The sequence below is a fragment of the Mytilinidion resinicola genome (assembly GCF_010093595.1).
Source record: "Mytilinidion resinicola strain CBS 304.34 unplaced genomic scaffold BDZ99scaffold_24, whole genome shotgun sequence".
In the NCBI taxonomy this organism is placed as follows: Eukaryota; Fungi; Ascomycota; class Dothideomycetes; order Mytilinidiales; family Mytilinidiaceae; genus Mytilinidion; species Mytilinidion resinicola.
Window position 1 is genome coordinate 313,906 of NW_022985460.1, and position 27,016 is coordinate 340,921.

The 27,016-nt window shown below is 50.4% G+C and overlaps 7 protein-coding genes across 7 annotated transcripts; 3 read left to right on the plus strand and 4 right to left on the minus strand.

The window, feature by feature from the left end:
- Window positions 1-57: 57 nt before the first annotated feature.
- On the minus strand, window positions 58-2,758 carry BDZ99DRAFT_426161 (MFS general substrate transporter). Its single transcript, XM_033717108.1, has 3 exons — window positions 2,057-2,758; window positions 581-2,003; window positions 58-522 (listed from the first exon to the last, which is right to left on the minus strand). The coding sequence occupies exons 1-3, from the start codon at window positions 2,339-2,341 to the stop codon at window positions 446-448; spliced, it is 1,785 nt and encodes a 594-aa protein (XP_033570958.1). The 5' UTR covers window positions 2,342-2,758; the 3' UTR covers window positions 58-445.
- Window positions 2,759-6,756: 3,998 nt separating this feature from the next.
- BDZ99DRAFT_157313 (uncharacterized protein) lies at window positions 6,757-7,318 on the plus strand. Its single transcript, XM_033712844.1, has one exon. The coding sequence runs from the start codon at window positions 6,884-6,886 to the stop codon at window positions 7,193-7,195; it is 312 nt and encodes a 103-aa protein (XP_033570959.1). The 5' UTR covers window positions 6,757-6,883; the 3' UTR covers window positions 7,196-7,318.
- A 2,261-nt stretch (window positions 7,319-9,579) lies between these two features.
- Window positions 9,580-13,073, plus strand: BDZ99DRAFT_426165 (uncharacterized protein). The gene is made up of 6 exons (XM_033717109.1): window positions 9,580-9,644; window positions 9,721-9,829; window positions 9,876-10,076; window positions 10,168-12,349; window positions 12,406-12,768; window positions 12,823-13,073. Exons 2-6 carry the CDS (start codon window positions 9,807-9,809, stop codon window positions 12,952-12,954), a joined length of 2,901 nt encoding a protein of 966 aa, XP_033570960.1. The 5' UTR covers window positions 9,580-9,644; window positions 9,721-9,806; the 3' UTR covers window positions 12,955-13,073.
- A 5,970-nt stretch (window positions 13,074-19,043) lies between these two features.
- On the minus strand, window positions 19,044-19,744 carry BDZ99DRAFT_467725 (uncharacterized protein). Its single transcript, XM_033721081.1, has one exon. It carries the CDS (start codon window positions 19,601-19,603, stop codon window positions 19,241-19,243), a length of 363 nt encoding a protein of 120 aa, XP_033570961.1. The 5' UTR covers window positions 19,604-19,744; the 3' UTR covers window positions 19,044-19,240.
- Window positions 19,745-19,925: 181 nt separating this feature from the next.
- BDZ99DRAFT_157568 (uncharacterized protein) lies at window positions 19,926-21,562 on the plus strand. The gene is made up of 3 exons (XM_033712846.1): window positions 19,926-20,217; window positions 20,274-21,029; window positions 21,084-21,562. The coding sequence occupies exons 1-3, from the start codon at window positions 20,107-20,109 to the stop codon at window positions 21,426-21,428; spliced, it is 1,212 nt and encodes a 403-aa protein (XP_033570962.1). The 5' UTR covers window positions 19,926-20,106; the 3' UTR covers window positions 21,429-21,562.
- Window positions 21,563-21,566: 4 nt separating this feature from the next.
- On the minus strand, window positions 21,567-24,433 carry BDZ99DRAFT_467726 (P-loop containing nucleoside triphosphate hydrolase protein). The gene is made up of 6 exons (XM_033721082.1): window positions 23,660-24,433; window positions 23,407-23,606; window positions 23,175-23,356; window positions 22,855-23,127; window positions 22,588-22,802; window positions 21,567-22,304 (listed from the first exon to the last, which is right to left on the minus strand). The coding sequence occupies exons 1-6, from the start codon at window positions 24,192-24,194 to the stop codon at window positions 21,697-21,699; spliced, it is 2,013 nt and encodes a 670-aa protein (XP_033570963.1). The 5' UTR covers window positions 24,195-24,433; the 3' UTR covers window positions 21,567-21,696.
- Window positions 24,434-25,512: 1,079 nt separating this feature from the next.
- Window positions 25,513-26,751, minus strand: BDZ99DRAFT_526042 (uncharacterized protein; the record flags this gene model as incomplete). The annotated part of the gene is made up of 3 exons (XM_033726089.1): window positions 25,513-26,061; window positions 26,142-26,686; window positions 26,739-26,751. 3 exons carry the CDS (start codon window positions 26,749-26,751, stop codon window positions 25,513-25,515), a joined length of 1,107 nt encoding a protein of 368 aa, XP_033570964.1.
- Between the last annotated feature and the right edge of the window lie 265 nt (window positions 26,752-27,016).

Here is a 27,016-nt window from a genome sequence, read left to right on the forward strand (position 1 = left end):
TGGCTTTTGCGGCAAAATCTTGGTGGCGACACTGCAATCTGCAGTTCGATTATCCGCTTTTTGCTTGGTAGCTGCATGTATTTTTAGCCACTAGAATCCTACTGTCTGACTAGCTTTCCATTTGGAGATCTTCACATCACACCCTTATTGCTAGAGAAAATGTTTCTACATTCTTGCGGACTTGCTATGGAGGAGCGTCAATATACGCGTCGCTTAGGGACTCAATCATTATATCATAGGTACGGAGTACTTCCAAGCCTATGTATAGACCGAGCACGACCATATGTTCGGACCAACCTGGGTACTTGGCCGTGAAATGTACAGTCTATAGTCTTAGAAACTCGTGAGAATCGTGATAGATGCATGTCATGCTGAATATGCGCCCGAATGCCCGTGAAACGACAACCAAAAAGGGGACGAGAGCCGTCACCCAACTTCTAATCCATTAATGAGGAACGCTTTCTTCCTCGCTTTCATCTGCGGTTGGTGCAGAAGCGGGGAACTCGGGCTCGTCGAGATAAACTGCAACAGTATTGATTAGCGGTTGAAATTAGAAGGGGTGTAAATAGCTCTGACGTACCATGGGGTCTAATGAACAAACTACAAATGAAAGCCAATCCAAAGGTCGCAGTTAGGCAGATGAAGACCGTCTGCCTGAACTTACCGACCGTCGCACCGTAGATTGCATTGAAGATAACGGGCCCAAGAATACGACCCAAGGCATGCAAAAGGCCCACGGCTCCCAACAGCTGGCCGGTGCGGTCTGGAGGAACGTGTTTTGTGAGAGCCGAGCCGAGAGTAGGAGAGCCAATGCCACCTGCAGAAGCTAGGGCACCTGACAAGATGAAGGCGCCGCCACTTCGAGCGAGAGTATAGCCCAGGAACCCTGCCATGTCAAATAGCACAGCAACACGGATGACGTAAAGATCGAATTTGTCTGAGCCAGTGTTGCGTTGCTTGGACGTCCCAGTGGATCCGCGCACAAGACGTGTGACGATGGGTAAGAGGACTATCAGAGAGATAACCCTACAACTGTTAACGATCGAGACAAATTTGCTGGTTTCGAGGTTCCCCCATCCGAATTCAATGTTGGTGTAGTAGACGACGATAGTCATCGCGCCCATAGCAACGCTGAACATAATCAAGTCGACAGACGCGAGAAGCATCAAGTTCCGGCGTATGGCACCGCTTGAGCCTTCGCCAGTCGGATAAAGAATCTTAAGAGGTTCGACAAGGGTGTAGCTTCGAATTTGGTTAATCCAGTCTGCAGCGGGTCCTAATCTTTCTACCTCGATCCTATGTTTCTCTTGTGCAACAGTTTGCCGAGCTTTAGAAAGAGATTCTGGAATGAAAATTAAGAGGAAAAGAATGAAGGCGGCATGGCATCCGAGCGCAATATAGAACGCGGACAAAACGGACCCGGTGCCTTTGATTATATATCCGGAAATGATAGGTCCTAGGGCAATGCCAGTGAAGAGGCAGCCATGGAAGTATCCGAATGCAACGTTCCTTAATTGAGGAGCAGTGCAGTCAGTGGCATAAGAGTGGGCCACAGCCATGCCGACAATGAAGGAACCCGTGAGGCCGTCCATGGCCATCCCCAGGAGAATCCAATTGACGCTGATAGTATCCGGGAATGTGGCCGTGAAGATAGTGACGACCTCTCCTACGAGCATGCCCAACGTCGTCAATATGAGGATTGGCTTGCGACCGTGTCGATCGGACAGAGCTCCTAGGTATGGACTCGTGATTGCTGATAGCAAGCCAGAGATCAGACTCCCGTACAGTGTGAATTGCGCAACGCGCTTCTGGACTTCTGGTATTCTGCATTGGGGATTGTCGTCACCAAACACAACTGGCAGTAGAGAGAACTGGGGGTCTGTCCTTGAGGCTTCGGCCATGTACTCGCGACATATCAGGGTTAGAATAAGGTTGAGTTTTGGCACAATGATGCCACCGAAAGCGAGTGTGAAGAGAAGGAAGGGTGGCAAGAGCCAGTAAACCTGTCACTCGGGTTAGAATCACAATTGTGATTGGTGAGAGAGTCCAGACTTACCGAAGGCTTCTTCCACCACGGCAAGCCGTTGAAATCTCTCATGCCCTGCCATGCAGGGACAGCATGCTCTCCATCGCCAAAGGTTGAGACGCTGCCGTAGTGACTCGACGACCCATCTCCAAGTAACGGACTCTCCTCAGTGCTATCATATTGCTCCAAATTAGTTATGCCACCTTTGTCTACCCTATCGTCATCTCGGTACCGACTCGAGGCCCGACTTGGTGCGCCAATGCGCACACCAGCCTCGGCGTCGGCGTCTGCCGTGAACACGGCTTCATTATCCATGCTGAAATCGAGGGGAGAATGTCGAATTGGGCCAAGCTACCTCAACGAGGCAGATGGAGGATGATTGTGAGTCCGATAAGGGCGCAAGAAGCACCTGGTCGGTAGTTGATAGCGCCCAGGTCACGTCTCATGTCTATCGCAGAGTCCACGCAGAGCCACTAGCATGTCCGGATCATAGAGGGAGTGTAGCTGCGTGATTGGGTAACAGTGAGGGGAGTCGTCCGAGAATTGGTGCGTGAATGGCGCTGCTTTCTAATCCTCGTCGGAGATGGCTTTATATCTCGTCGCCGGAAATAAGTGAGGGTGTATAATCGAAGAAGTGGTCTTGATTGAGGCTGTCGATCTAGTGGGTGCGCGATGGACGCAGTCGCGGTGGTGGAAATGGTGATGCCAGGACCGTGGACGCGTTGTTCGTACCTTGATGGGATGAAACGATGACGATGACGACGTCGAAGATCGGCTGAAGAGAGGCCGATGTGGCTGAGCTGGTCCCCCTTTTTCAGCTTGTAGTTGACTACACAGCCACTCAGCTGACATAAGTACTTACGTACGTAACTATGCACTTAGACACTCACTACATCTCACGGGCTGGGTACGAAGTACCCATCATACAGCTGAAGGCTTTTGGAAAGCTGGCATCCTGAGTTTGCTCAGATAGTAGAAACATGATTTAGCAGGGACTTGCGATTTACGAGATGGATTACAGTTGTCTGCATGCCATCGACCATCAAACCAACCGTAGTCTATGAATGCGGATAGTCGATGTATAATGCTTCTCGTCCATGGAAATTGAATCGCATAGCTGAGAATCATCAGTCTATTAGTATTCTAATCAGTTGCGGGACGACTGCGTTACGTTACCTTGTTTGTTTAGCTGCGTCTCCGGCCTGTGAAGTCTACTTGATAGTATTACAAGATTCATGCCTGGGTAGGATGTCGTTCCGTTGTTCCCATTTTCCTTGAATCATACCTGCAATTTCTCTCTGCAATCTTTCTTCCAAGTGTTCAATCGTTGAGACCGACCGATGTCTGGCTAATTTACTTCTCCAGCATCTACCAAGCCTATGGAGCTGGTCTTTCTTTTCGTCCACATCTTTTCCCGCTCAAATACCTGCCCATCCTTGCTCATGCGTCTCAACCACTTTTCTGGACTCGTAGTGCTTATAGAAAGTGAGTAGTTGTTGGGAAGACCGTCTTTTGTGACGTCGAAACTAGACGAAGGAAGCTTGCGAAAGTCAGGCTATCCCTTCTTTCATGACAACACCGAATTGCTTTGAAATACACCACCAGTAGTTTCATCGCAATTAGTTTCCACGTCATATTGGAGGCGCAGTAAAAGAAATACGTTACGGGGCTTCCAATTGGTCTGAACGAATCTGGGCGGGACACAAGTTTACTATATGTAAGCCTTAAACGGACTTCCGAATGATATTCTGTCATCCCCTTCCTAACCGCTACAACACATGGAAAGAAGAAACATGATCGAGACGCTGGCTATACTGAGTACCTGCAGATCGTACCGAGACAATCTCGAACGCTTTAGGAGACAGCCGTTTTGATCTGGTTTCTCCCATCAAGTATTGCCCATGTACAATGCACGATAACCAGACAGCCACTTCAAATCGGGGACAATGTTTCAAGAGTTCCAATCTAGTCCTTCGAGGTAAACCCCCGAAATGGAACTGCAATAGCTATATATCTTCCTCTTTATGGTCGTCGCAAACTCCTACTACATAAAGTGATCGATGTGGGTGGATCGTCTCACAGGGATCCGATTGTTTCCCTTACTCAAAGACCATGATCGAGACGGTTGAGGCTAGGGCTCTACTTCAATGGACATGATTGGTCGATCCCGCGCAAGCCTCCGCCATTATTCACCATAACTTCAGGTTAGAGAAAGCGAAGAAAGAAGACTGACGTATCCCTTTTATAGTATACACGCTTCACTGTCCAGAACTAGATAGGGGTATGGTTGATCCGAATAACACCCGCGTACAGCTGCCAGGTGGGCGTTCCTCACAATGTGACAAGACGTATCTTTTACTTTGGCTGCATGACTTGCACGACAGATTTCATTCCTTGTTTTCCACATTCGCCAGTCGGACATCCTTGGAGTAATGCTAGAGACTTCTGCCTTCGTGATTCTCTGCTGTTATTACGTCAGGCAGGTGACTGCTCCAGATGCTTCAACCAACCAAGCCCTCAACGCTACACCTCGGTGACGATCTTCCGAAGTGTCGTGACGATTGCGGAGGACGAGTGGCTTCAAGCACTCATGCACAATGGGTGTGCTTAAAGAAGGCATCCAATCAAGCGCCCATTGATTCAAAGCCATTGGCAATATTGAGCCACCAGTCATTCGGCAGTTACACGAAGGAAATGAAACGACCTTTCATTTGATCACCTTGCGAGGCTGTGCACAGGTCCTTATCGCTGCATGTTCATCATGCGCGCTTCGGCAAATTAAACTTGCCTCGTGGGAGCGACGCAGAGATGATTGGTTCGAATTTCAGTCATTGTAGCCTGCATCCATCCGCTCCAGGTGAATGGACTTCGATTATCGTGTTTACCCCGCGATATCCTCGAGCAAACCTGCTTGGATGCTCAGCCTGATTGCTTTAGCCCCAAAACGGTCAAGGGAGAACGCAAGGAGACGAAAATAGCTGTTCGCAAGGCGAGCATCGTTTCGGTTGTTCGCCTTGTTGCCTGACATGCACTCCTCCGGAATCCATCACAAGATTGCATTATTAAAAGCACGACATCAGTTTCAGAAGCACCGCGGAAGCATACATCCAGCGGTAAATATAGAGGCTAAAAATTTGGATGCCTAGAGTTTGATAATGCTAGTTGAGTAATTGACTTGCGCGAAGAGCTCGTGCTTACCAAACACTAAATTCAGCCTTATCGGTTAGAACTATGCGTCACCAACACCTGCATCTAAGCATAATTTTTCTGGGAAGAGTTCTCTGACAACGACAAGTAAACAATGACCACCCCGTTCCGAAGAGAAGAGTTGCGAGAGACAACTTGAGCACCCATTGGCCATACTTGGATATAAATCCAGCTTTGAAGTGCTGGCGTCACCCACAACCAGAGAACCAACCGGTCCGCCTGCATCTCTGCCCGGGTGCCCCGCAACTGCCAACTCAGCCTTCATCCACCTACTATACTTGATTCGTCTGAGAGCGCCTTGCTCGACATCCCGCGGAACAGCAAACAGTTGCATTGCATTCTTTGCCTTCTTTCTCAGGCGGGACGACGCAAGTGGTATGTCTGGCACCACGGGTTGCTACATCCGGCGTCTCAAGAGAGACACTGCATTTGGGGCGTAAAGGGCTTTTGGAATAGTCCACTGCGAAAGCTTCAACGGAGTTCTACGAAGATAGACGGAGATATTTCGTTACACATGGGTTTCAGCCTTCAGACAGCGAAACAAGATCGACACGAGATTTAGCTCTCGCGAAGCGGGGAATGCTATATTCGGTTACGTGATACGTCTCGCACGTTCACTTGCTCGTTTGCTCCTTTTATCCGCTCGACACCCACGGAATCTTCCGCTCGCTGCGCGTTTCTGCACATGTATGAAGGATTTACCAGCCTCTGAGATATCCTGGGGTAAGCAGGTTGCCTAGCATCAGCAATGAGGTCGTAGCCAGCTAGGATCAATCTGACAAGCTGCCTCTAAGCAGAGATTACTCCCTTCGTACGGAGAGCTGACACAGGGTTGAAGCTGAGTCGCGCTTTCATACTCTGCACGACGGACTCAAGCTTGTACTTCAATCAATGGCCTTCCGGGAGAATGGAGCATGTTGTGGCACATAGGACGACCGTATGGATGGAGCCGAGCGAGAAGGCGATGTCGGAGCTCAGCTGCCCGTGTGGTAAATAGGACATAAATGATGGTGTTTTGTCTTACGGCATAGCTCACCTGCGTCGGCTTCGTGAATTTTCTAGATGCCTTCTAGATAGCACTAGAATTTCAAGAATGCTATTGGGTGGGTTCTTTCTTCTAGCGTCGTGGAGATGTGCGCGTGATCCCTGACCATACCACCATCTTTCCGTAGTGGTTGCTTAAGTTACTATGCACAGAGACATGCGAGACTGTATCTGACTAGTGCATTGATGAGAAGCCTTAGACTCCGCCCAGCAGAGTTAGGACACGTGATGCAAGGGATGGGACCGCAATTGTGGCAGTACCACATTTCAGGCCCGAGGAGTACCGCGCCTTCAGAAATCAGACTTGGAGTAACCATGATAATGTTTGCCTTCAATACTTTGGCCGCGTGAGAGCCATATGACTATTGCGCATGGTGGTACGTTGTCTTCTCATGTCACCAGAGTTAACCGGAGAGACCAGAGCGATGGTATAAGGCAAATGCGTAGTCAGGAGACAAATGGAGGAAGTCGGACAGCTCAACTTAGCTTCTCGGATGGTCCCGGCCGCGATTCCGCAGCAGGACGGTGCTGATTCATGATAGTAAACAAGGTCCATGTATTCGAAACTTGGAACTGAAACATACATTGCTACTCACAAACCTCCCTATGGCACCTCGCAAGATGAGATCCGATCGCACTTTAGAACATGATCCTACCTCACGTAGACCTCTATTAAGCTGCCAGGGCGGAACCAAATGTCGGATCGAAGCATTGAGCAGGAGAATCACTGCTCAGGGGAAGCTAAGTAGTCCTCTCACCAGCAAAATGCATGTAGACGCGGTTCCTTTCCTGGTGTGCGCAACAGTCCCATTTACTTATTGCCATCTTGTTTGCTATCCCGCCATTTCAGCCAATAAATATTGCTGCCTTTTAAAGTGTTTGAAAAATTTATACTGCTTCCGGCTGTATGGATTATGAGGGGGTGTCGCTGTGTGCCTCGCAATCGGATTCTATAGCAAGTTAGATTCAGAGATTCTTCAAGAACTGCCATATTTAACGTAAAAATTACCACTACCAGCTATTGCAGCTCCACTTGAGGATTATGAATATTTACCTTACGGGTTTTCCAGGAAAGGCCGGTCCTCTACGTGGAACAACCGTGAAGTAATTGAGCCATTTGCGTATGGGTATCCGTAGGCTCCAGAGCTATAATAGAAATTACTCATGTGATGCTCTGGAAAAAGCCACTACCGACTCAAAGGTAACCTACTCCGGGTAAAAGGATACAACGACTGCTCTGGTTGCCCGGGTATGGGCAATGGGATTGCAATACAAAGGGTTTCCTCAGAAAGCTGTGTAGAATACTAATGTCGTCGTAAGAGCGCTGGAAGCGGGTCTGTTTGACTTGAGATGCTCGATAAATTGGTTGTGATTTCGAAAGTCTTCGCATTTCCATGTTTACTCCGAGGAATCACAAAGTAGCAACACACGTCATCTCCTATACGTTGTACTAGGGAAATTTGAGCAGGCCGAAGTTTGAGCAGGTTGAATTCCGCAAGATTGCTTGCGTCCAATGGTCCGGCGGGGAGGTTCAACGACTGTCTGTTGCGCTGGACTCGCTGGCGTATTCGCTGGCGTATTCGCTGGCATCGCTGGCCAGTCTTTGACTAACACGATGCGTGTCGCGTGGTTTGAAAGGACTCCCTTGGTATCCATGTCCGACGGTTTATTCAGATTAGGACTCAAGCATAAACCTTCCAGATTCCCTGCCTTCTTGATGCCCAACGACCTGTATGTATGCGCATCCGGTGTGATAGCAAAGATGTTAATGGTCGCCCTGTTATAATGCTCGGCTTTTTTGAATGGCCGTCCATCATAATGCTCTTCCACTTTAGATTTGTGGCCGGTAACATCAAGGCTGGAGGTTAAGGCCTCCCATTTCCCTCTCATTTCTACGCCCTGAAATGGTGGACAACTACAACACCTGATCCAGGTGTGCCATGCCAAAAAAACAGCCCAGCTGTCACATCTTCAGCCCAACACTACCCGAGGATCGTCGAGGCCCATCGAAGTGGTATTCTGGTCGATGCTGCCCGTTTCTAACAGTATTGTAACGACTGGAGTGTCCGTCATCAAGATAACGGCGTCTCCATGGCTCCGATATATTTGCCCATTTCGACCGTATATGGAGACGTAGTTTGTTTCGATGTGCGATTTAGTGCGCATCCTCGGGTAACTCTTTCAAAGACTCAAACATTTGCCTTGCCACAAAACGATAGGTCCTTTGTTCTAATTGCGACCAGAGTCGTTGGGGCACAATGACACTGGGGCATGCGCCGCTCCAGTATTGAGGCGTGGAGTTGTTCCGCCAAAGCCTTCTGTTGCCTGGTGCTTAGCTGCGGCGCTGTCTCCGTCTACGTTCGTAGCCGCTGAGGCAGGAGAGACATTGATCGTGTGAGACGTCTTCCTGCGTTAGCATATCAGTAGACTGCAGATAGTCCGCAAGGAGGCTTGACTTTAGGATGAAGCCTAGGGGCCAAAATCTGATGTGCCGTAGCCTCGTGGTCTATCCTCAGCCTTGTGGTCTGTCTTCAGCCTCGTGAAAGGGCACACTTTCACCGAGAGGGCAGTCATTGATGATGAGGTCTGACTCCTGAGGACTCGGGACCATAAGCAGAAGCCTGGAGGGGGGGTTGAGGGGGAGCAGCTTGTTGGTCAAAGGCCATCAATTTTCCATGTTGCCTCGTGAAGGCTCTATCTCGAACGTGATGCGGGAGAACTGTAGGGCGGAGGGTAGACTTTTAAGTTCTCAGGGCTGAGTCCTAGTCATATGGCAGGGAGCGCTCTCCGGTGAGTCCTGGAAAACTGGACGCGAACGATGCAGACGCTCTGAAGGCAACCTGGTGAGGCCTCACGGCGCGAAGGCTCCGCATTCCCACAAACATACCAAGGTATGGGCTCGCGCGGAACTGCATCATGATGGACTAGGGCTTGCGCCGGATTTGGAGAAGGCTGGCGACTAGTTCACATTCTGTCCATGTCTAGTCAGGTTCTGTCCATCTCGTCACGAGAGCGAGTCAATCTGAACAACGGGGGCCTGGGATGGAGGGGTGGGCGCCAAACCGGGCAGCTGACGGTTCTGGAAAACGGATCTGACATAAATTTCTGCCTTCAAGTAGGCGAGTGGGGCGTCAAGGGGCCGAGCCGGTGAGTGCGCACTTGAGCCGCAAGCCTGGGCTCCCTGTCGTCCGCCTAAATGCGAACCACGAGGCAACAAACTGCGGACCCATGTCTAGTCCTCTCCGGCCCGCTGCTCATAGAAAAGGTCAAAATGAAGCTCCGTCCGGCATCATACCGCACTTCACCTCTTCATCGCTCCATTTCATGGCCAATAAGCTCATGACCCGTACTGCATTGCCCCTTTCAGGTACCCCCACCCGCCTTGAGCCTGAGATATCAGGTTGGCACCCCCGCGTTTGAGGCTCAACGCTCACCGGAGTCAGAGTTGCCGCTTCGGGTCGCCGATGAAGTCTTTTACTAGCGAAGACATCCGCAGATTACATCGTCTAACCATATACGACTCGCCGGAATGGCAGATTTCCTGCAGTCCAAGTACGTCCACCAATCTTTGCCCCGCGCAGCCAACCAACCATCCCAGATATACACAAGCCTTGAGGACGCAGGCGAAGACGGCCGTTGCTCAGGAGCTGTCGTGTCCCTATTGCAGCGGCCGTATCTTCCAGAATGACGACCAATTGTGGGATCATGCCGTCTCAGACCACTCCCCGATCTTGCTGGGCATGGGAATTGACCCTCAGAACCCCGGCCGATTTCGAAAAGTGTTGCGAGACGAAGCTGCGTAAGTTTAGTTTTTCTGCATTTCCAAACTGGATCACCGCAAGCTCTACATTAGGGCACCGCAAGCGAACCCCGGACTGACTGTTACCCAGGCGGTCATTGGCTGACCAGACTGCACGAGAGTCGCACATCTCATCCGAGGCGACTGCAGGTGCTGGTTCCACCCCTGATCTAACGCAGCTGTCATTGTTGGAGACGAAGGGCAAATCCCAATCACCTCCGCGGCCAAAGAAGCGGCCCGCTGGCTCCGATATTCAACCATCTGAGTTACAGTCACGTGTGCCGATCCGGGACACCAGGCGGACCAAGAAGGCGACTGGCTACGAGGACCCCTCCGGGCCTTATGTAGAGGACTTAGACTACTCAAGAAACATTCCCTTCTCTGTGGGCGCTGATTCATCCCCTCAGCCTAAGTCCAGTCAGCGTCAACTCTTCAATCCCCATGATGCCGCTAAGGGTGCTCCCACGCTGTACTCCCAAGGCACACAAGGCACACCTAATGCATCAAGTGAGGATTGGTCCGTCGTTGCAAACCCCCACGGCCAGCATCACCCAACGCCGCGACCTCAACCCAAGGCCCAGAGACAATCGCCCTATGGCAGCCCAAGACACAGCATCGGTTCCGCCCCCCCGCAATACAACGTTGCCCCCCAAGCAAGCTCTCTCCGACAACGTGGCATCCTTGAAGTCCAGCGTACCAATCCTCGCTATCCAGATCTCATCTCACAGCCCGATGCACGCCCGATCTCCCAGGAACAGTTAGCTTCCGAAGTCAAGTCCATCTACGCGGGTCTGACCATGGTCGAAACCAAATGCATTCACGTGGACCGAGTGCAGGCGTCTGTTCTACCTGATCCCGACGGAGACACGAAGCTCGCCAACGACCACTGGCAGGCCCTCATTGCTCTGCATCGGACCTTGCTGCACGAGCATCATGACTTCTTCCTTGCCTCTCAGCACCCGTCTGCTTCTCCCGCACTGCGTCGTCTCGCGTCCAAATACTCAATGCCGGCACGGATGTGGAAGCACGGTATCCACTCCTTCCTTGAGTTGTTACGCCGACGGCTGCCAGAGTCGCTAGACTACATGCTGGCGTTCATCTATCTAGCTTACCAGATGATGTCTCTGCTCTACGAAACCGTACCCACATTTGAAGACACCTGGATCGAGTGTCTAGGAGATCTTGGTCGGTATCGTATGGCCATTGAAGACGAGGATTTGCGTGATCGTGAGACGTGGGCTGGAGTTGCACGCTTCTGGTATAGCAAAGCCGCTGATAAGAGTCCATACGTTGGTCGTCTATATCACCACCTTGCCATCCTCGCCCGCCCGAATGCGCTGCAGCAGCTCTACTACTATTCCCGTTCTCTCACGTGTGTCGTTCCTTTTATGAGCGCTCGGGAGTCAATTCTCACGTTGCTTGACCCTATTCTAGGACGGTCCAGTGCTTCATACACGCATTCGCTGCCCATTGATACCAGCTTTATCAGAGCTCACGGTATTCTCTTTGGGAGGTTGTCGACTGACGCCTTTGAAGAGTCCAAGGATGCTTTCCTAGGCCAGCTAGACAACCACATTGGGCGAGTAACAGCAAAGTGGAACGAGCAAGGTGTTTTCATTGCTGTTACCAATATCGCTGGTTTCTTTGACTACGGCTTTCAAGACTCGCCTTTGAGACTGATCTATCAGTCATACGCTGAGAAGATTTCCCACAAATCTCAGAGATCGTCCAGTCCTTCGGAACAAGACTCTTCAAGTCGCTCGCCATCTCCTTCTGTAGGATCGAAACAACTCAGCTCGGACGAAACCTCGTCGCAACTGTCCAAATTGTCTCACGATGTCGCCTTTTTGTCCGCCTGTCGTCTTACCTTTTCCACTTTTGCTCTTGTTCTTCGGCGTATCGGGGATAAGAATGTTCTTCCACATGTTCACGTCCTTCTTGCTTTCCTTTCCAGTCTCTCTACCATACCATACGTCTCGGCCTTAGCCGACAACGCTCCTTGGAACGAACTCGTCACCTTCCTCAATACGTTATCGAAGTCTGAAAGGCTCGAACCACTCGTTAATAACGATATTTTCCCTTCAAAGGATATGAGCGACAACGTTCCTTTGCCCGAGGACTACCTTATACGTGGGCAGGTGTGGAGCCAATGGTATTTCCCAGAGAGCTGGTTTGGTGGTGAACATGATGAGGAAGAACGTTCCCTTGAGCTCGCTTCAACAACAAAGGACAGGACTGAGCGGATCCTACGCCTGGGTCATCAAATCGCAACTGTGAGTTGAGAATCTTTCCACACCACCCGCTGTTTTCATCACTAAGTCATGAGTAGCTTGAGCGCTGGATACATTACGACCGATCTTCTAATACGTGGTCTATGTCTTCTGCCTTCTCACAAGTCGTGCCAGGACACAAATCTGGTGAATACGTCCCTCAACTCACACATACGTTACTGGCCGACGACATGGACATAGACCAGCCGGCGCAGGCCCAAGAGAAGATTTCTTTGAATATATCATACGACCTTAGCGAGGATTCGCCGGAGATGAGGGAGATTCAAGCCGAGGAGGAAAACGATTCAATACAACCTCAGCATACCAAAAGCTTGCAGCCTTCTACAGCCCTTGTGAGCTCCGATAAGCAGGCACGGTCATCAACGATGACCGCTAGTAAGATGTTTGTTCAGAGTTACACAGTAAGTTGATACCATACTTTATAATATCACGCATTTCTGATCGCTGGGCCGTAGATAATCGTCTGTGATACGAATCTATTGTTAAAGCAAAGAGACGTGTTTGAATCTTTAATTCAGAATGGAGACTGGAGGGTCGTGGTACCCGATGGAGGTGAGAGTAGTCCGGTGTTTCGAAGATCTATCTGACCCAAACTAGCGATTACATATTTACTCTTGCTGTCAAGACGAGTCGGACCAGAGGGTACTCTTGCCCACGAAGCTTTACAACGTGTTCGATCAGCCATCGAAGAGAATAAAAACGTGCGAATAGCAACGGACAAAGGTAACGATGTTACGCAGCTATTCCTCTCCGAGAAAATGGGAGGTGACGACCCGGAGGATGTGAGGCAATCAGAAGATAGCATCATCCGAGTTGCTAGGAGCGAGAGTGATCTCAATAGCCAAGTGTCCGGAAAGCAAACGGGCAGCCATGCCCAAGCAAGGCCTGCCGTCCTGCTTACTGAAGACAAAGCCATGCGTATCAAAGCAGCTACTTATGGAGTTGCGGCCATCGCCACATCCATGATTAAAAAGGTGCTCAAGAAGTCGGAGCCAGAACAAATGCCAGGTCAATAACAACTACTAATTGGTCATATTTTGTTGCGATTTCTTCTTCTTGTCAGACGGAACCTTCCTCAGGATAATATGTTGGATGCGTTACCGCGGTGCTCAAAGTCTAGTGTTGTTGTCCCCATGGAATCAACCTTACACGTTCCCGGTGTGACGGCGATGGACCAAAGTGCCGTGGCAGGATCTCTATGGGTAAAGGGGATGTTCAAGTGGCTGAGGGTGTCTGTACATAGTTATTCCGCCATCGGATCTCTTCCCATTTGGACAGGACGTCGGACCAGATATCCCGGAAGTCTGTTCGCGCTCACTTTCCCAAAGCCGGGATCTATTGGACTTTGTACCCCTTGGTTTTCGTTGCCATATATTATGCCTTTGGAGGGATTTTTTTGAAGCGCCCATTGGAATGGCCTCACTTCTAAGTTTAGACTATCATTCGGATTTATTGGACAACGTCAACCCAACCCGGGGAGAACTCAACCACATCCCTTCCCTGCCATCATGAAACCCCTGCGCTGGCTCACCAAAAATATACGTTTTGCTCTTGAAAGTTCGATGATCGATGCCACGCGTTGGTGTCTCTATGGGTACATGGCTAAACGAGACACAAAACCGTAACATACTCATGTGCATCCTACGACTGCCCAAACCCCCCTTGTCTCCTCTTCAAGGCCTTTCGATGTCAAGTTTCAGCCCTGCGAACGTGCTACAAACCCCACAGTCACGCGGGAGATCGCTGCCCCCCACACCCGCCACGGTCCATGCCCGTCACGAACTCTTTCCCCGCCAATCATATCCTTCCCACGACATTTTTTTTTCAGCCTTACGGACGCCCTAGGTGGCCCTGCATGCGGCTAGCTGGCGGAAGCCGCCAGGGATTCCCAGAACAGGTAACAAAAAGCTCTTCATTACGCCCTGTTCATGCATCGAGCCCTTTTCTAGCTCATAAAACACGCTCTTCTAGACCATTTCCATTACCGTCCTTCTTATTTCACCGCCCAAATGATTAACCTGCTCTCTTTTGCTGCAAGTTTGCCTTCTCCCCGCGCAATTCCCTCAATTCTCTAACTGCAATGAAACGATCACGTCCGCAGCTCGCCTAGCGAGGACTACACCTTCCTTTTGAAGATGGAAGTCAATCTGCAAAGGATCATGCTCTCCAGATACCTGGGTCGGTGTGTTGCTGGCATGTTCACCGATCACGATCGGTACGACTCGCGAGCAACAAGGCAGAAATCCTGCAGCCATCCCGCGCGAAACGTATAAAAGCAACGGCGCATGCGCGGACACGAGAGCAAGGATCGAGCAATTTGACGCTTCGCTACCTACACGAAAGCTAGTCACGCCATGCGACTGCGTGGCTGACCGGTGACAGGCAGCAGAGTCTGGTATCCTTTCCAAGCGTAGCTAAGGACCACATTTGGAGTCATCGGACCTTTTGTAGGCACCGCCCTTTTTTGCCTGCGTTCTGCAGGTCAGAGCGAAGAGCTACGCTCATATTCTTGGCACTGAAGCCTCCCCGAAGCCTCCGCCGAAGGCAACCGTCCGGCTCATACGGAAAACGGCAAACGCGAAAGTATGCTGACGCGGTGTATGCGCTTCGGGTTGCGAGCACCGCTTCGTATTTGCGAGAGTGGCAGTGATGCGAATAATTGCGGGTTTGAAATCATATGTCGGACATGGTTTCGGTATCCGAAGTTACTAGGAACTCCGGGCATTTAAGTAGGATTTGTGAGCGAACAACGACTTATAGTGCGTTTTGTAAGTGCTCAGAAAAGGGGTATGATCTTCTTTGCATGGTGGAATGGTATGTTATGGTAGGTCTACACGGTCTTTCTCACTTCAAATCTTTACATCTTCAATGGTTACCACAACTGTGCGTGTTCTACTGGTCAAGGACGACGGCTTCATAGATTGCAAATGACGTGGACGGAATTCAAAATTGTGGTACGCAGCAATGGAGTTTGCCCAAGAGCTAGTATTATACTCGGTGCCCCTATAATCTCTAGTATAGATTCTAGCAATCAACATCATCTACTTCGGTCCTGAATACCCTTGTGCAATCCATAATCAGCATAAGTCTTTATACGACATGATCGTGCTGGACTGTTGCGCCTTCTATGGAAGACGCTGCTCGGTTGGAAGTGAATTGGTGAGACGTCCCAGCACTTAGCTAAGTTCGATGCTAGAGAGTGAGGCGGAGGCATACGTTTTCTATGACGCTCCGAAGAATCTCTGTTCTTTCCAATGTCTATTCTGTCTCTTTGCAGAGGTCTTGTCGAATATATACTGTTACGTTTGTCACATCGCCCCTAAGTAGCCTGATTTCTTGAGACTTGACAATGAGGTCGGTATGTAGAGCTAGAATGTACGAGTACTCTTCGCTGGAGCGACGAATATAGCATGTAGAAAAGGGTGGAGAGGGTGCCGAAAGGTATGCGAGTATCTGAGGTTGCTTGCGTAAGTGGGGCCTGGCGGTTCCATTGAGGAAGTGACTCTGCTCACTTGTTAGCTCAATTCACTTCATGTCATTTGAAGATGAACATTCACAGAAACGTTTTCCAACTTACCACAGTGTACACGCGAGAGTGTATATTAGGACATACAAAATGCAAAAGGCCCTACGGCTCTTGCACTAATCTATTGCCGTCGCGTCCACTGTCTTGTTCCATTACTGTCCATCCTAGACAGTGACATGTCAATGGCCAACACTCCAGCCATAGAAACGTGTCGGAACAGTATGACACTCCGACACCTCAAAGCTAGCTGGCAAGCTTGCAATTGGGGCTATAACCTAGGGATCGGATGCTTTTCAGAACTCAAAGCTTATTGAGCGCAAGGTCTCAAGGATTCGAATGGTGATGCCAGGTAACAAGAGGGACTGTTCTCGTTGTACATGCTGTGCTAGGTGTCGATGACAGAGAGAAATATTCCTAAGAGCAGGTGGTGTACAAGACGCAAGTGCTGTGCAGCACCTGCGTGCTAGTTAGAGGGCTTCGGACAGATATATGGAATCACTTTCGCTTCGAGAGAGTTTTGCAGATGTCCGTACAAACCGAGGGGTCGTACAGGAGCGAGCGTTCATTCCATCTTGAGACCCTCAATGCACGACGAATGTGGGTGGCATCGCATTGAGCAAAGCAATGCTCATGCCCCAGAAGAGGAGGATGAACATAGAAGCAAAGGATATGCTTAGAGGATGACCAACATCTGACTACTGGAGCTTTCAGTGTCACAAACCTCAGCAGTCCGGCCGTTTCTGAGGACTTACATTACTAAACCACGCCACCCCAATGAGCGTATACTCCTCGCGTCAATACACCAATGAGACTATTTCAGAAGAACACTATTCGGTATAGTCCTCAAGCCTCACAATAACGCCTCACTGTTGCCTTTGTTTCAGCACTGCCCCTTAAAGTCATCCTTCAGATCCTCTTATCCCTTTCGAAACCAAAAATAGAACATCTGACCATTGGCCAAACCCTTCGGTCCGAGCCTAACCTGAATAATAATGTTGTCGTCAGCCTTTGCCTTCTTTTCAAATGTCAGCTCAGTCTCTCGGAGTCCAGGATCTTGTCAAGTTAGCATAATTGTGCTAGGTAGGACCGGCCGACTCGTTTAGCAGGATTTGTATAGTCCCTAGTATCAGCTGGGCAGGCATACTGGAGTGAGGCGATTACGTTGAAACAGAGAGGATTTTCATGCATTGAGCTCGGTGTGGCCGTGTGTGGTGATGTGGTTGGACTACAAGGCTGAGGCTGAAGGTGGCTGTGCTGGTCGCGCAGATGTAGGGACACGTAACGGTTGTTAACCTGCAACATGAAAACGCGGCAAAAGGCCCGAACTTCCTGGTGGCTACGAAACGAAGTTTATCTGGCAGTCGTCGGGTGGGGGATGTTGACAGGTATAATGAAGTGTTGAGTAGGTTCGGATTTTGGCGAGGGGTCGGTCGTCTGACCAATGAAACTTTGTGGTACGCGCACTAATTCGTTGAGATTCTCTAGCATGATAACAGACATGCAATATAGCATCAATTGTAGCTAGTGCATTGATATATAGATATTATGTTACTCTCCTAGACTGTTATACTGATGTGTCATGGGAATAGTAAAGCAGAGATAGTCCTACAGCTCGACGAATGTATTGTTCATATCGAAGAGGCAAGACGTATTTTCTAGCTCACGGTACATAGATCTTACACTCATTTGTCAGGAGACGAATGGAATTAACGGGTGTATCGGCCTTAGAGTTATGATGAGACACTCATGCTGCGAAGACCGTTCCGGGCCATCCGGATTGCGCAGTGCCCATGCGAATGGATTACGTTCAGCAGTTTCAAACAGAAGAAAAAGAACGGCAACGAGACCATGACAGTTGACGGGTGTTAATAAGCTTAAGGTGTATTTTAGGCATCATCACGTGACTAACAAGTTCCCCCTGACCGTCGAGTGCAGGGAGTGTCATTACTCTGTGCGGGGTAGTTTACCACTGTCAAACGGATTAGAGGTTTAGTGATATGGCTAGTAGAGGTTCTCCAGATTGGATAGTTGATAGACTTGCACGTGAATCAACTCCTACGCCGCGCCGCGTCCCGTCAGCTACGCCGTATACTCGGGCAGAAATCGGTTCTACCGATACCACCCTTCTGGCAAATCAATATCAAAGACGGCTGTAGTCATTATGGGTGACTAGAGCGTCATTATCGCAAGGGCTTCCTCGTCTCCTTGAAACGCTATCTGAGAGGTTCTCAAAAAGGCGTGTTGCAGGTAAAGGATTGGTGACGATGTTGCTGTGCCGTGGACGAGTGGACCGCTAGGCAACAGTACAGCTCCTCCAGAAGAACAGCGGTGAGAGTCTCGCGTCGGATGGATGAGACACTCGGGGCCATGAAAAGTTCGGGATGCTGTGACAGGTCGCCTTAGATAGCTTTCCCGCCAGCCCCTGTCCCGTTGCGAAAACTGCACAGCATCGTCTATCCCATGTAGCCACCCGCATACCCGCCAAGCGACGAGTGGTGTACGTTTGCTAGGTTCCTCTCACAGAGAAGGCAAACACTAGAGTTGAAAAGCCACGAGGGCGCGATTTCGAGATGGCGGTCAGGGTGGAGCTGTGGAGAAGTCGGGTTGAGTCAGGTATTGATTCTGATTCGATAGAAAAGAGATGCAGTGTCGCCCGTGCTATGTTGCCTGCTCAAAGACTGGAGATGTGCCGCTCTGGGGCCGGGCTCCCTCGGTAGGTGCTTTCCGTCATTGGTGGTGATCAACCCGCGCTTCGCCATGCCATCGGAGAGCCCGACAGCATATCCCCTGAATGTGGCCAGTAGAAGGCTGTTGCCTACCCACACCGATCTTGTGTCGAGGAGACGGCACAACGGGACCGAGGGAGCTCGAAATGGACAATGAGAAACGGGCGGTGAGAACGAGGCGACACAGGGTGACGGCTGGTGTGGCCTACCAGGAGCATCGAGACGTGTCTCTCAAATCATCGCTGTGGCAACAATAGACTCTCTTTGAAGTGAAGGGACGCTGTGAAAAAAACCGGTGGCCACAGCCTATCATGCGACATAGCTCGTCATGGGCGGTCTAAAACCAGATAGACAGGAGCACGGACGGTTTTCGTCTTCGGAACATCTACAGCTGAATCAAAAATTCATGCATTAGGTAACTTGTGGAATTGACATCTACGGGATATCAAGTGTTGCCACCGTGGCGAGCTGCATTTGAATTCGCGATGCGGGCGCACGGGCCACGCCCCTGGGATATTCGTGCCCCTTGGAGTAGTCGGAGGCGACGAAGGCGATAGAAGAGAGAAGAAATTTCGAGGAGAATCTCCGTTGAATATCGAAACGAGTTCTACGTATGAAGGATCAGTCGAGCTTGCAGTTCGGGCTAGATGCACAGCCCACAATGTCGCGGTGACCCTTCCGCTCTCCGATCGCCACTGCCAATGTAGGAGCATCAATACCGTTCAAGTATGCCCAGAAACTGTCTGAGGCATGGGGATAACGGGGACAGATGATGACTACGAAACAATGCGTAGAAGTCACGAGAGAGTTGAGTGTTGGGGCAAACACATGCGAGTGGCGCAAACATGAAGACCTGAAAAGCCGTCGACTGGTTGGAAGTATGCGACACGCGAAAAGGAGAATTCGGATCGCTGTAAGACGGACGCTAGAAAACAGAAATGACAGCTGAGGTACGATCTGAAGATGCTGGGAAGAACAACCCATTGGAGACCCGAGCAAGCTGAGAGCCGCATGTGAGCTGAAAGCGCCCGTGGAGTAGCAGCGTTGAAGGTATTTCTTTCTGCTTAGATAAAGAAGGTGCAATTGAAGACTTGGTACAGAGAGATAATTAACGGAACTTATGCTCATCGGCTACGGCTAGGTCAGTGACATAGGGTGAGGTTGGGAGAGAGTCCGCAGTCCACGATGGAAAGGTCGTGGGGCCGTAGGCGGCCGATTCTGGCGGCATCCCTTTCACGGTTAGACTCTGCCAGGGCGGTCAGTGAGACGCGCCTTAACCCAACTTCCCGACACGTATCACGATTCTAGTGAATATATCAAACTTGCTGTTTGAACAGTACTGTTCTCTCTTTTCTTCCTTCATCTCCCAGCCAATGCCCAGGACGTCTTCCGAACTACTCTCCTTTCCGTGTGTCCCGACGTAGGGCACATTAATGGGAATTCAATTGCGTACTTGAGCCTGGATTGCGGGTCAATCATTGGGCGGAATGGAAGCCATAACCAAGCTTCTTGACACGGGCGCTAAGATCCTACAACAAGTGCCGCTGTCGCTCCTTCTGTTGTTCCTTGCGTTCACCGGCCTCGGTGGTGCTATTCTGGTACATTCATCCTACCTCTCTCGTGCTTACTAGAATTAACGCGTGACCATATACAGCTCTACCTTGCTCTCTTTATTGTAGCGCCTGTACCACGATCACCGCGAGGATCAGAGAAGGGATACAAGACCATATTACCCGATGGAAAGCGCAGTGAAGTCAAGCAGCTGCCTTGTTGGATCGATTCCTGGAATGCGAGGAAACAGCTTGCCCGGCGGAAAGGCGTGCCGCTGGACCCCAAAGAGCAGATGGAAGAGGCGGAGGTATTTATGAGTGTGGTCGTACCGGCATACAACGAGGAAAAGAGGCTAGGGGGCATGTTGGAGGAAGCTGTGGATTTCCTCCAGCGAGAGTACGGCGATGCTCATAGCACCCCGGAGAAGCCTCAGGGCAAGGGTCGGAATAACACCCTCCAAGCAACGAGGAGGGGATGGGAAATTCTGGTGGTGTCAGATGGCTCGACAGACAGCACTGTAGACCAAGCTCTGGACTTTGCGCGAGAACACCAGCTTTCTCAGTACCCTGTTCCTGTTCCTGGACCACGCACACCTCACCCTATACATTCGACCCATATTCCTCATGGCTCGATTCGAGTGATCACGTTAGAAGAGAATAGAGGTAAAGGAGGAGCTGTCACACACGGAATGCGACACGTGCGCGGCCAATATGCCGTCTTCGCTGACGCCGACGGCGCAAGTCGATTTGGGGACCTTGCTAAACTGGTCGAGGGATGCCAAAGCGTTGAAGACAAAACAGGCAGAGGCGTCGCAATTGGCTCGAGAGCTCACCTGGTTGGAAGTGAAGCTGTTGTAAAGGTATGTTCCCTAAGACTACCCATCTACGACCTGACGAAGCCCTAACTTTCCCAGCGCTCCAAACTCCGCAACTTTTTGATGCATTCATTCCATTTCCTACTGCGCCTTATGACACCTCCGGCTACTTCTTCAATCAAAGATACTCAATGTGGTTTCAAGCTCTTTTCGCGCGCATCGTTGCCCTTCATCATTCCGTACATGCACTGCGAGGGCTGGATCTTCGATGTCGAAATGCTCATGCTCGCGGAAAGCGCCAACATAGCCATGATCGAGGTAGCAATTGGTTGGAAAGAAGTTATGGGGAGCAAATTAAACGTCGTCTGGGATTCTCTAGGCATGGCTTGGGGTTTAGCGATTTTACGCGCAAGTTGGGCATTTGGGGTATATCGCAGGAATTAGATCTTCTGGGCGCATCAATTGGACTAGTTATAGAAATCGTAAGGAGTTGACTTGATCTTTCACCGTCACGTGATCAGTCAATGTGCTGACTCAGACCAGCAAATAAGGATTATGAATCCTCACAATAAGCCTTAAGACACTTCAAATTGAGTCAAGTCATATTTCCATCACGTGTTGTCTAGTAGACGGCATATTTATTCACTCTATCAAAGAGTCCTGCTAATTCAGCAGCCGAGCAATTAGGCATTCTCACCCAAGTCAAAGCCTTTCAATACTGAAACTTCTTCCCGCTCTTCTCAATCGTCTCCAAGGAGAGCTGGAAATCCTGCCAAACTTGAAGAACAGTGTCCAGATGATCGGCTCTTAACTTCTTCTCCTCCGACACCGCCAGCGTGCGTGCCGTATTGACCGCATTCGAGATCTCGCGGCCATTCATCTCAGGCTTCGCAAACTTCTCAACGCAGGAACCGATATCGATCTCCGCCTCCTCCTTTGGCAGCCCAGCAAGCTGTTGCGCCCACAGCTGCTTGCGGCGTTCGACATCCGGGGCATCGTATTGCAGCGCCAGATGGATACGGGAGCGAATAGCGCGGTCAAAGACTTGCACTCGGTTGCTCGTCAGGAACAGGATGCCCTGGAAGTACTCGAGCTGTCGTAGGAACACGGCGACAAGGTTGTTCTGCGCGAATTGGTCGCCGGGCCCGCTTTGGCGCTCCTCGAGGAAGACGTCGGCTTCGTCGATGAGCACGATGGCGTGCCAGATCGAGGCGTAAGCGAGATGGCGCTTGAGTTCTCTTGAGATGCCGTCGCCCCAGCTGCCAAGCTCACCGGTGGATATCTTGAGGAGGGGTCGTTTGGTGTGCTCTGCTACGAGTTCTGTGGTTCGAGATTAGCGTGTGATGTTTAATACTGACTGATTCAGTACCAAGACAAAAGTTTGGGCACTCCTCGCAACTGCTTGGGATACCCCGATAGGCTTTTAGCACTCCACATACGATGTCAAGGCAGCGCAGTGGAGTTTAGACTACCTTATGACGAAGCCAATGCCTGCTAGCTGGGGTACTCCTTACATTGGTGTCGATCGAGCAAGAGTGGAGCCGGAACTGTGATAAATGCGTGTGCCTGAACTAATGACCTGGCACTGTAGAAAGATTCTTACCAGCTGTGAGTGTCTTTCCGCTTCCTGGCGAGCCGTGCAGCAACAAGATCAGCCCTTTGCCCTTCAAATGGGCCTCATCTCGCGCTTGGTCGGGGAATCGGTGAGAAGTGACCAGTGATCGAATCAACCTTCGCTGCGCATCAGGCAGAATAAGTCTATCCATCGCGTTTTGCGCCCATTCGATATCTTCAAGGAAGTCGACAAAGAATTTGCACCTGCGTCCCCCATTAGCCAGTTAATTTCCGTAGGTTGATTTGTGCCACAAACCATTCCTTCATATCCAGATTGAAGCCATAGACATATGGCGGACAGAGCAAGGGATCCGCTTCGGGATTCTGTGGGCCCGTAGGCTCGCGCTGGTTGGGGTCTTTGTGGTCGTCGCAGCATGCCCATTCTTCCTTTTGGGATCGCAACTCCTCGACGAATGTTTTGCAGTCGACGACAACTCGACCTGCCGCCGATCGAGGAAGCCATATCCCATCGTAATTGGCTCTCTCATCGTAGTGGTCGTAGGGAGGTGTCTTCAAAAACATAAATAGCCTCCAAAACGTTAGCAGCCAGCCTAATAGTGGGCTTATTATTCTTACCCTTCGTAGTTGAAGCTTTGGACCCCACGGATCTTAAGATAGCGTTCGCCACGCTCAATGAGACTCTGTTTGATGCTTTCTTGTTCGTCGCCGAGGTAGTGGAAGGGGAATGTGGATAGTGCGGTGATGCTCGAAGGGCTGATACCGACGAACTCCTGCTTCTCCCAGATCTTGAGATTCACCTGGTAACTCGTCAGTGGATATGCAACGAGAGTGGAACGCCCTAGCTCACGTTCGAGGTGCCAACCCGGCTTCCATCACAGCTAGTGTATTCGCAGGTCAGCTCGAAGAACTTCCCAGACGAGCACTCCGAGTCCTGGTAGCCGGTTTTCGTCAGACGATAGAGGCGCTCGTGATTGTACTCTTTGGTGTAAACGAGGTCTCCAGGTTTGAAGATGACCCAAAGGAGGTCAAAGGTAATCAGCCTGCCCTCTGTATAGATAAATGATTAGCGATGTTAATTCAATTGAGGTTCTAGGGCTTACTGTCAAGCCTCTTAGCCTCCAGACCCTTGTCTCCGGCCTCGTTCTCTAGAAAGTCTAACAAGAGATTGACGTGCTTGTTGGCCTCCTCGTCACTAGCCTCCTCTCCCCATTGAGTTATCTCTTCCACATGATGGTTGAGTAGCATGAACGGCGAATCAAACGAGACGCTTTGGTCGAAGTGCAACGGCTCGGCCGGGTAGTACTCGACCACCTCCTTCAAGCAAGCCAGAAGATGAGGCGAGTAGACATCGACAATCGTCTTCTCGAGCTTATCTTTCTCATTGAAGACTTGTTTTGCAACCAATGCGTATTCATTGAACACACTCTTAAGAGAGGAAAGGTACTCGTCTTTTTCCTGGACCTCACCATCGCCCTTCTGGGCCAGACTCTTGATCTCGCATTTCGAGCCTTTGGGGGCCTTTGGTGTTTCATCCACCTTCTTCTCTTTGGCGGTACCGTTTTCTAGCTTGGTGACTTCTTCCGAGGCGACGCCGTTCTCGGTAGAACTAGCTGGGGTGCTCGTTTCGACAGCCATGGTGGGATAGTGGGTGCAAGTTTCTTCGTAAGGGCGGAGGAATCTGCAGTCGTCTTACTCGAGTTGCGCGCCACAAATATTGCGGCGTGAGTCGGTCAAGATATAGTGGACGAAGTGGGTCACTAGAAGAAGGCAAACCTCAGCTGGTGTTGCTGCCTTGCTAGGGCGGCCTCCTTGATTGCTGGAGTGCTCGAGCTCAGCCCGTATCAGCCGCGCAATTGGCTGAAGCTAGATGGTACCTTGCGCGCCTAGTATATCAATATATCAATTCACGGTGAACAACCCGTAGGCATAATTTTCACAGGGGCTAAATTAATGCTACTCAAGTTGGTGAGCAGTGTGCTACGGAATCCGGTCAACGTTCAGCCGCTCTCGTGGAGAATTTCGAGCCTTTCCCAAATAGTGCAATGTGCTGTCTGAATATAGCTAGCGGCCCCATGATACGTTTGTGAAAGTCGACCCACAGGATTACATCACATCGGATCCTACGAGGCATATTCCAACCGAGAGAGCCACAAAACCATAGGAAGAGACATCCATTCTACCGACATGCTGGGCCCTTCACTAGAATAGTCTCGAGTCGCGAGCCCTTCAGAGACCCCCGTCATCCTCAAAACACATAATCTTTACGTCTCCTACGCGCCCATGTCATGTGCTGTGCTATTCGTCAATTGCCGGGCCAGGTTCCAGCTCATGACCGCCCTCCATCAGGGTGACGGATAAGCCTTGGAGATATACCGGTCAGTTGAGATTCAAGAGCTCGGGAGAATATGAACGTCTGCCATTGTGATCAACAGCTCTATAAAAATATATTTCCGAGCTTTGGATGGCAGCCTTAGTGGTAGGAAGTAGTTTTGTATGTCAGACGACTAGAGCAATGGATTCTAATATCCGCCTTTGATGGGTTAATGGAAAGTTTAAGGGATCGAACAGTTGTAAGGAACAAAAAGAGAAGATAATCGCGTGGTGATAGCAGAAGACATCTAGGCGGCGTGGTAATGGATTCGGAGAGATATTGCGCCTCACTGTGGTAGACCTCAAATGAATCCTCCTTTTAAGGCCCATATCGATCCAACCGCTTAGCGGCACTAAAAGGGTTTTGAAGAAGTACTACAAAGCCGAGTGAAACCCGAAGCCTAAAGCCTCTTTAGGAGCACCATGAGTTATGGACGTGACGCAAACCTTGAGATGAGTACGAGGCATTAGTAGGCGCTTTAAAACACCTTATGCTAACTGTGGGTATCTACCACCTTTCAGTAGCCAACTCCTGAACAAAATGCAACACGCTCTTCTATTCAATACCGTTTGACCTTGGCCGTTAAACTTGAAATGCCACCCCTTGTCTCTTCACCACGTTCTTGCCTCCGCCTGCGAACCCCGTTCCCTCACTCCTGATTTCTACCAGACCTGGTTTGAGACCTCGCTCCTTGTCCTTCTTATGTTCCTTGCCATGCTTTGCCTTCTTCTGCTGTGGTGTAGTCAAGTCTGCGTCGCAGACATAGCAGTGTATTGTTTCCGGTTCAGGATCCTCGTCGTGAGCATCGCGATGATGCCGGTGATGTGGCGTCATGAATTTTGCTACGCATGGTTTGCACAGTACGTGGCCACATGGTATCGCTAGACACGCTTTTGTGGAGTTTGTGAGTGCTTTCCGACAGCTGGGACAGCTGGGGACAGACCCACCGTCGGACGACATCTCCTTGGTGAAATGTACTGCGGTGAGTGTTTTGAGAGATATGTCATGGGGAGAGGAGGTGCTCGAAGCTGGACACGTCGGATTGTGCTTTCGTAAGGCGGAAGTAGTGTGGTTAGATGATGGGGTCTCCGAAGGGACCCAGAAGGAGGGCAAATGTGGATGAGCCGCTCTCTGTCTTAGATGTAAGCATTTTACGCCCCTAAAACTTCCAAGGCCTCTTGGCAGTTGTGTTGATCAGGGAAGTGGCGTACCCTTTCCTCATCTAGAGCCAACTTTGCTCGGCCTCTCTCCTCTTTCGCAATGCGCAATAGCTCCTCCTCGTCGATCTCGAACTTCCGCTTCTTGCCTCTCCCTTGCTCCGGGGTTTCATCGTCCTTGAGGTCCTCGACTTTCTCTACAACGACCTTTCCACCTTCGCGCCCAATGACCTTTCCGCCAGCTCCAATCTTGACTTCGAGTCCCATCTGCACGGCCTCAAAATCCTTCACAGCTCTCTCCCTAGCCTCATCATCATCCTGCGCCTTCTCCTCCTCATCTTCTTTCCTCTGCTTTTCCAAATCTTTCTCCAGCCGTTTGATTTCCTTCCGCTGTGCCAGCAAATTGTTCATGGCGCACTCGCGACAAAAAAGGTCACCGGACGGGCATGTTACTGGGTCGACGGCAGGAAGGAGGCATAGTTGACAGGATCCGAAGGTCAAGAAAGAGTCTCTGGAAAGGCGTGTCGACTGTGAGCCCCAGGTTGATTTGAGTTCGGCGCGTTCATGGGAGGTGAAGAAGGCAAGAGACGTGTTGCGCTCTGAGTAACGTTAGTAGAGTACCAATGCCGACATGTAGGTTCTTGAACGTACTGCTATGTGACATGGCACGAGAGTTGATAGTTCTATCGTATTGTAGGAAGCAAGTAGAGCATGGGGATGTTCACTAAAGAAAGTGGTATTTCACGAGGCCACTTAGCGCACGGGCCTCACTCTGAACGTCATTTCATCCGCGCGTCCTGATTGTTCTCAACATCTTTTCTTCACTAACACCACATAGGTTGATATATTCTCACATCAGACTAATACAAAAGACCAAACCGCCACGAAAATGCTCTGTTCTCAGATGCCCTTGACTACCAAGCATGTCT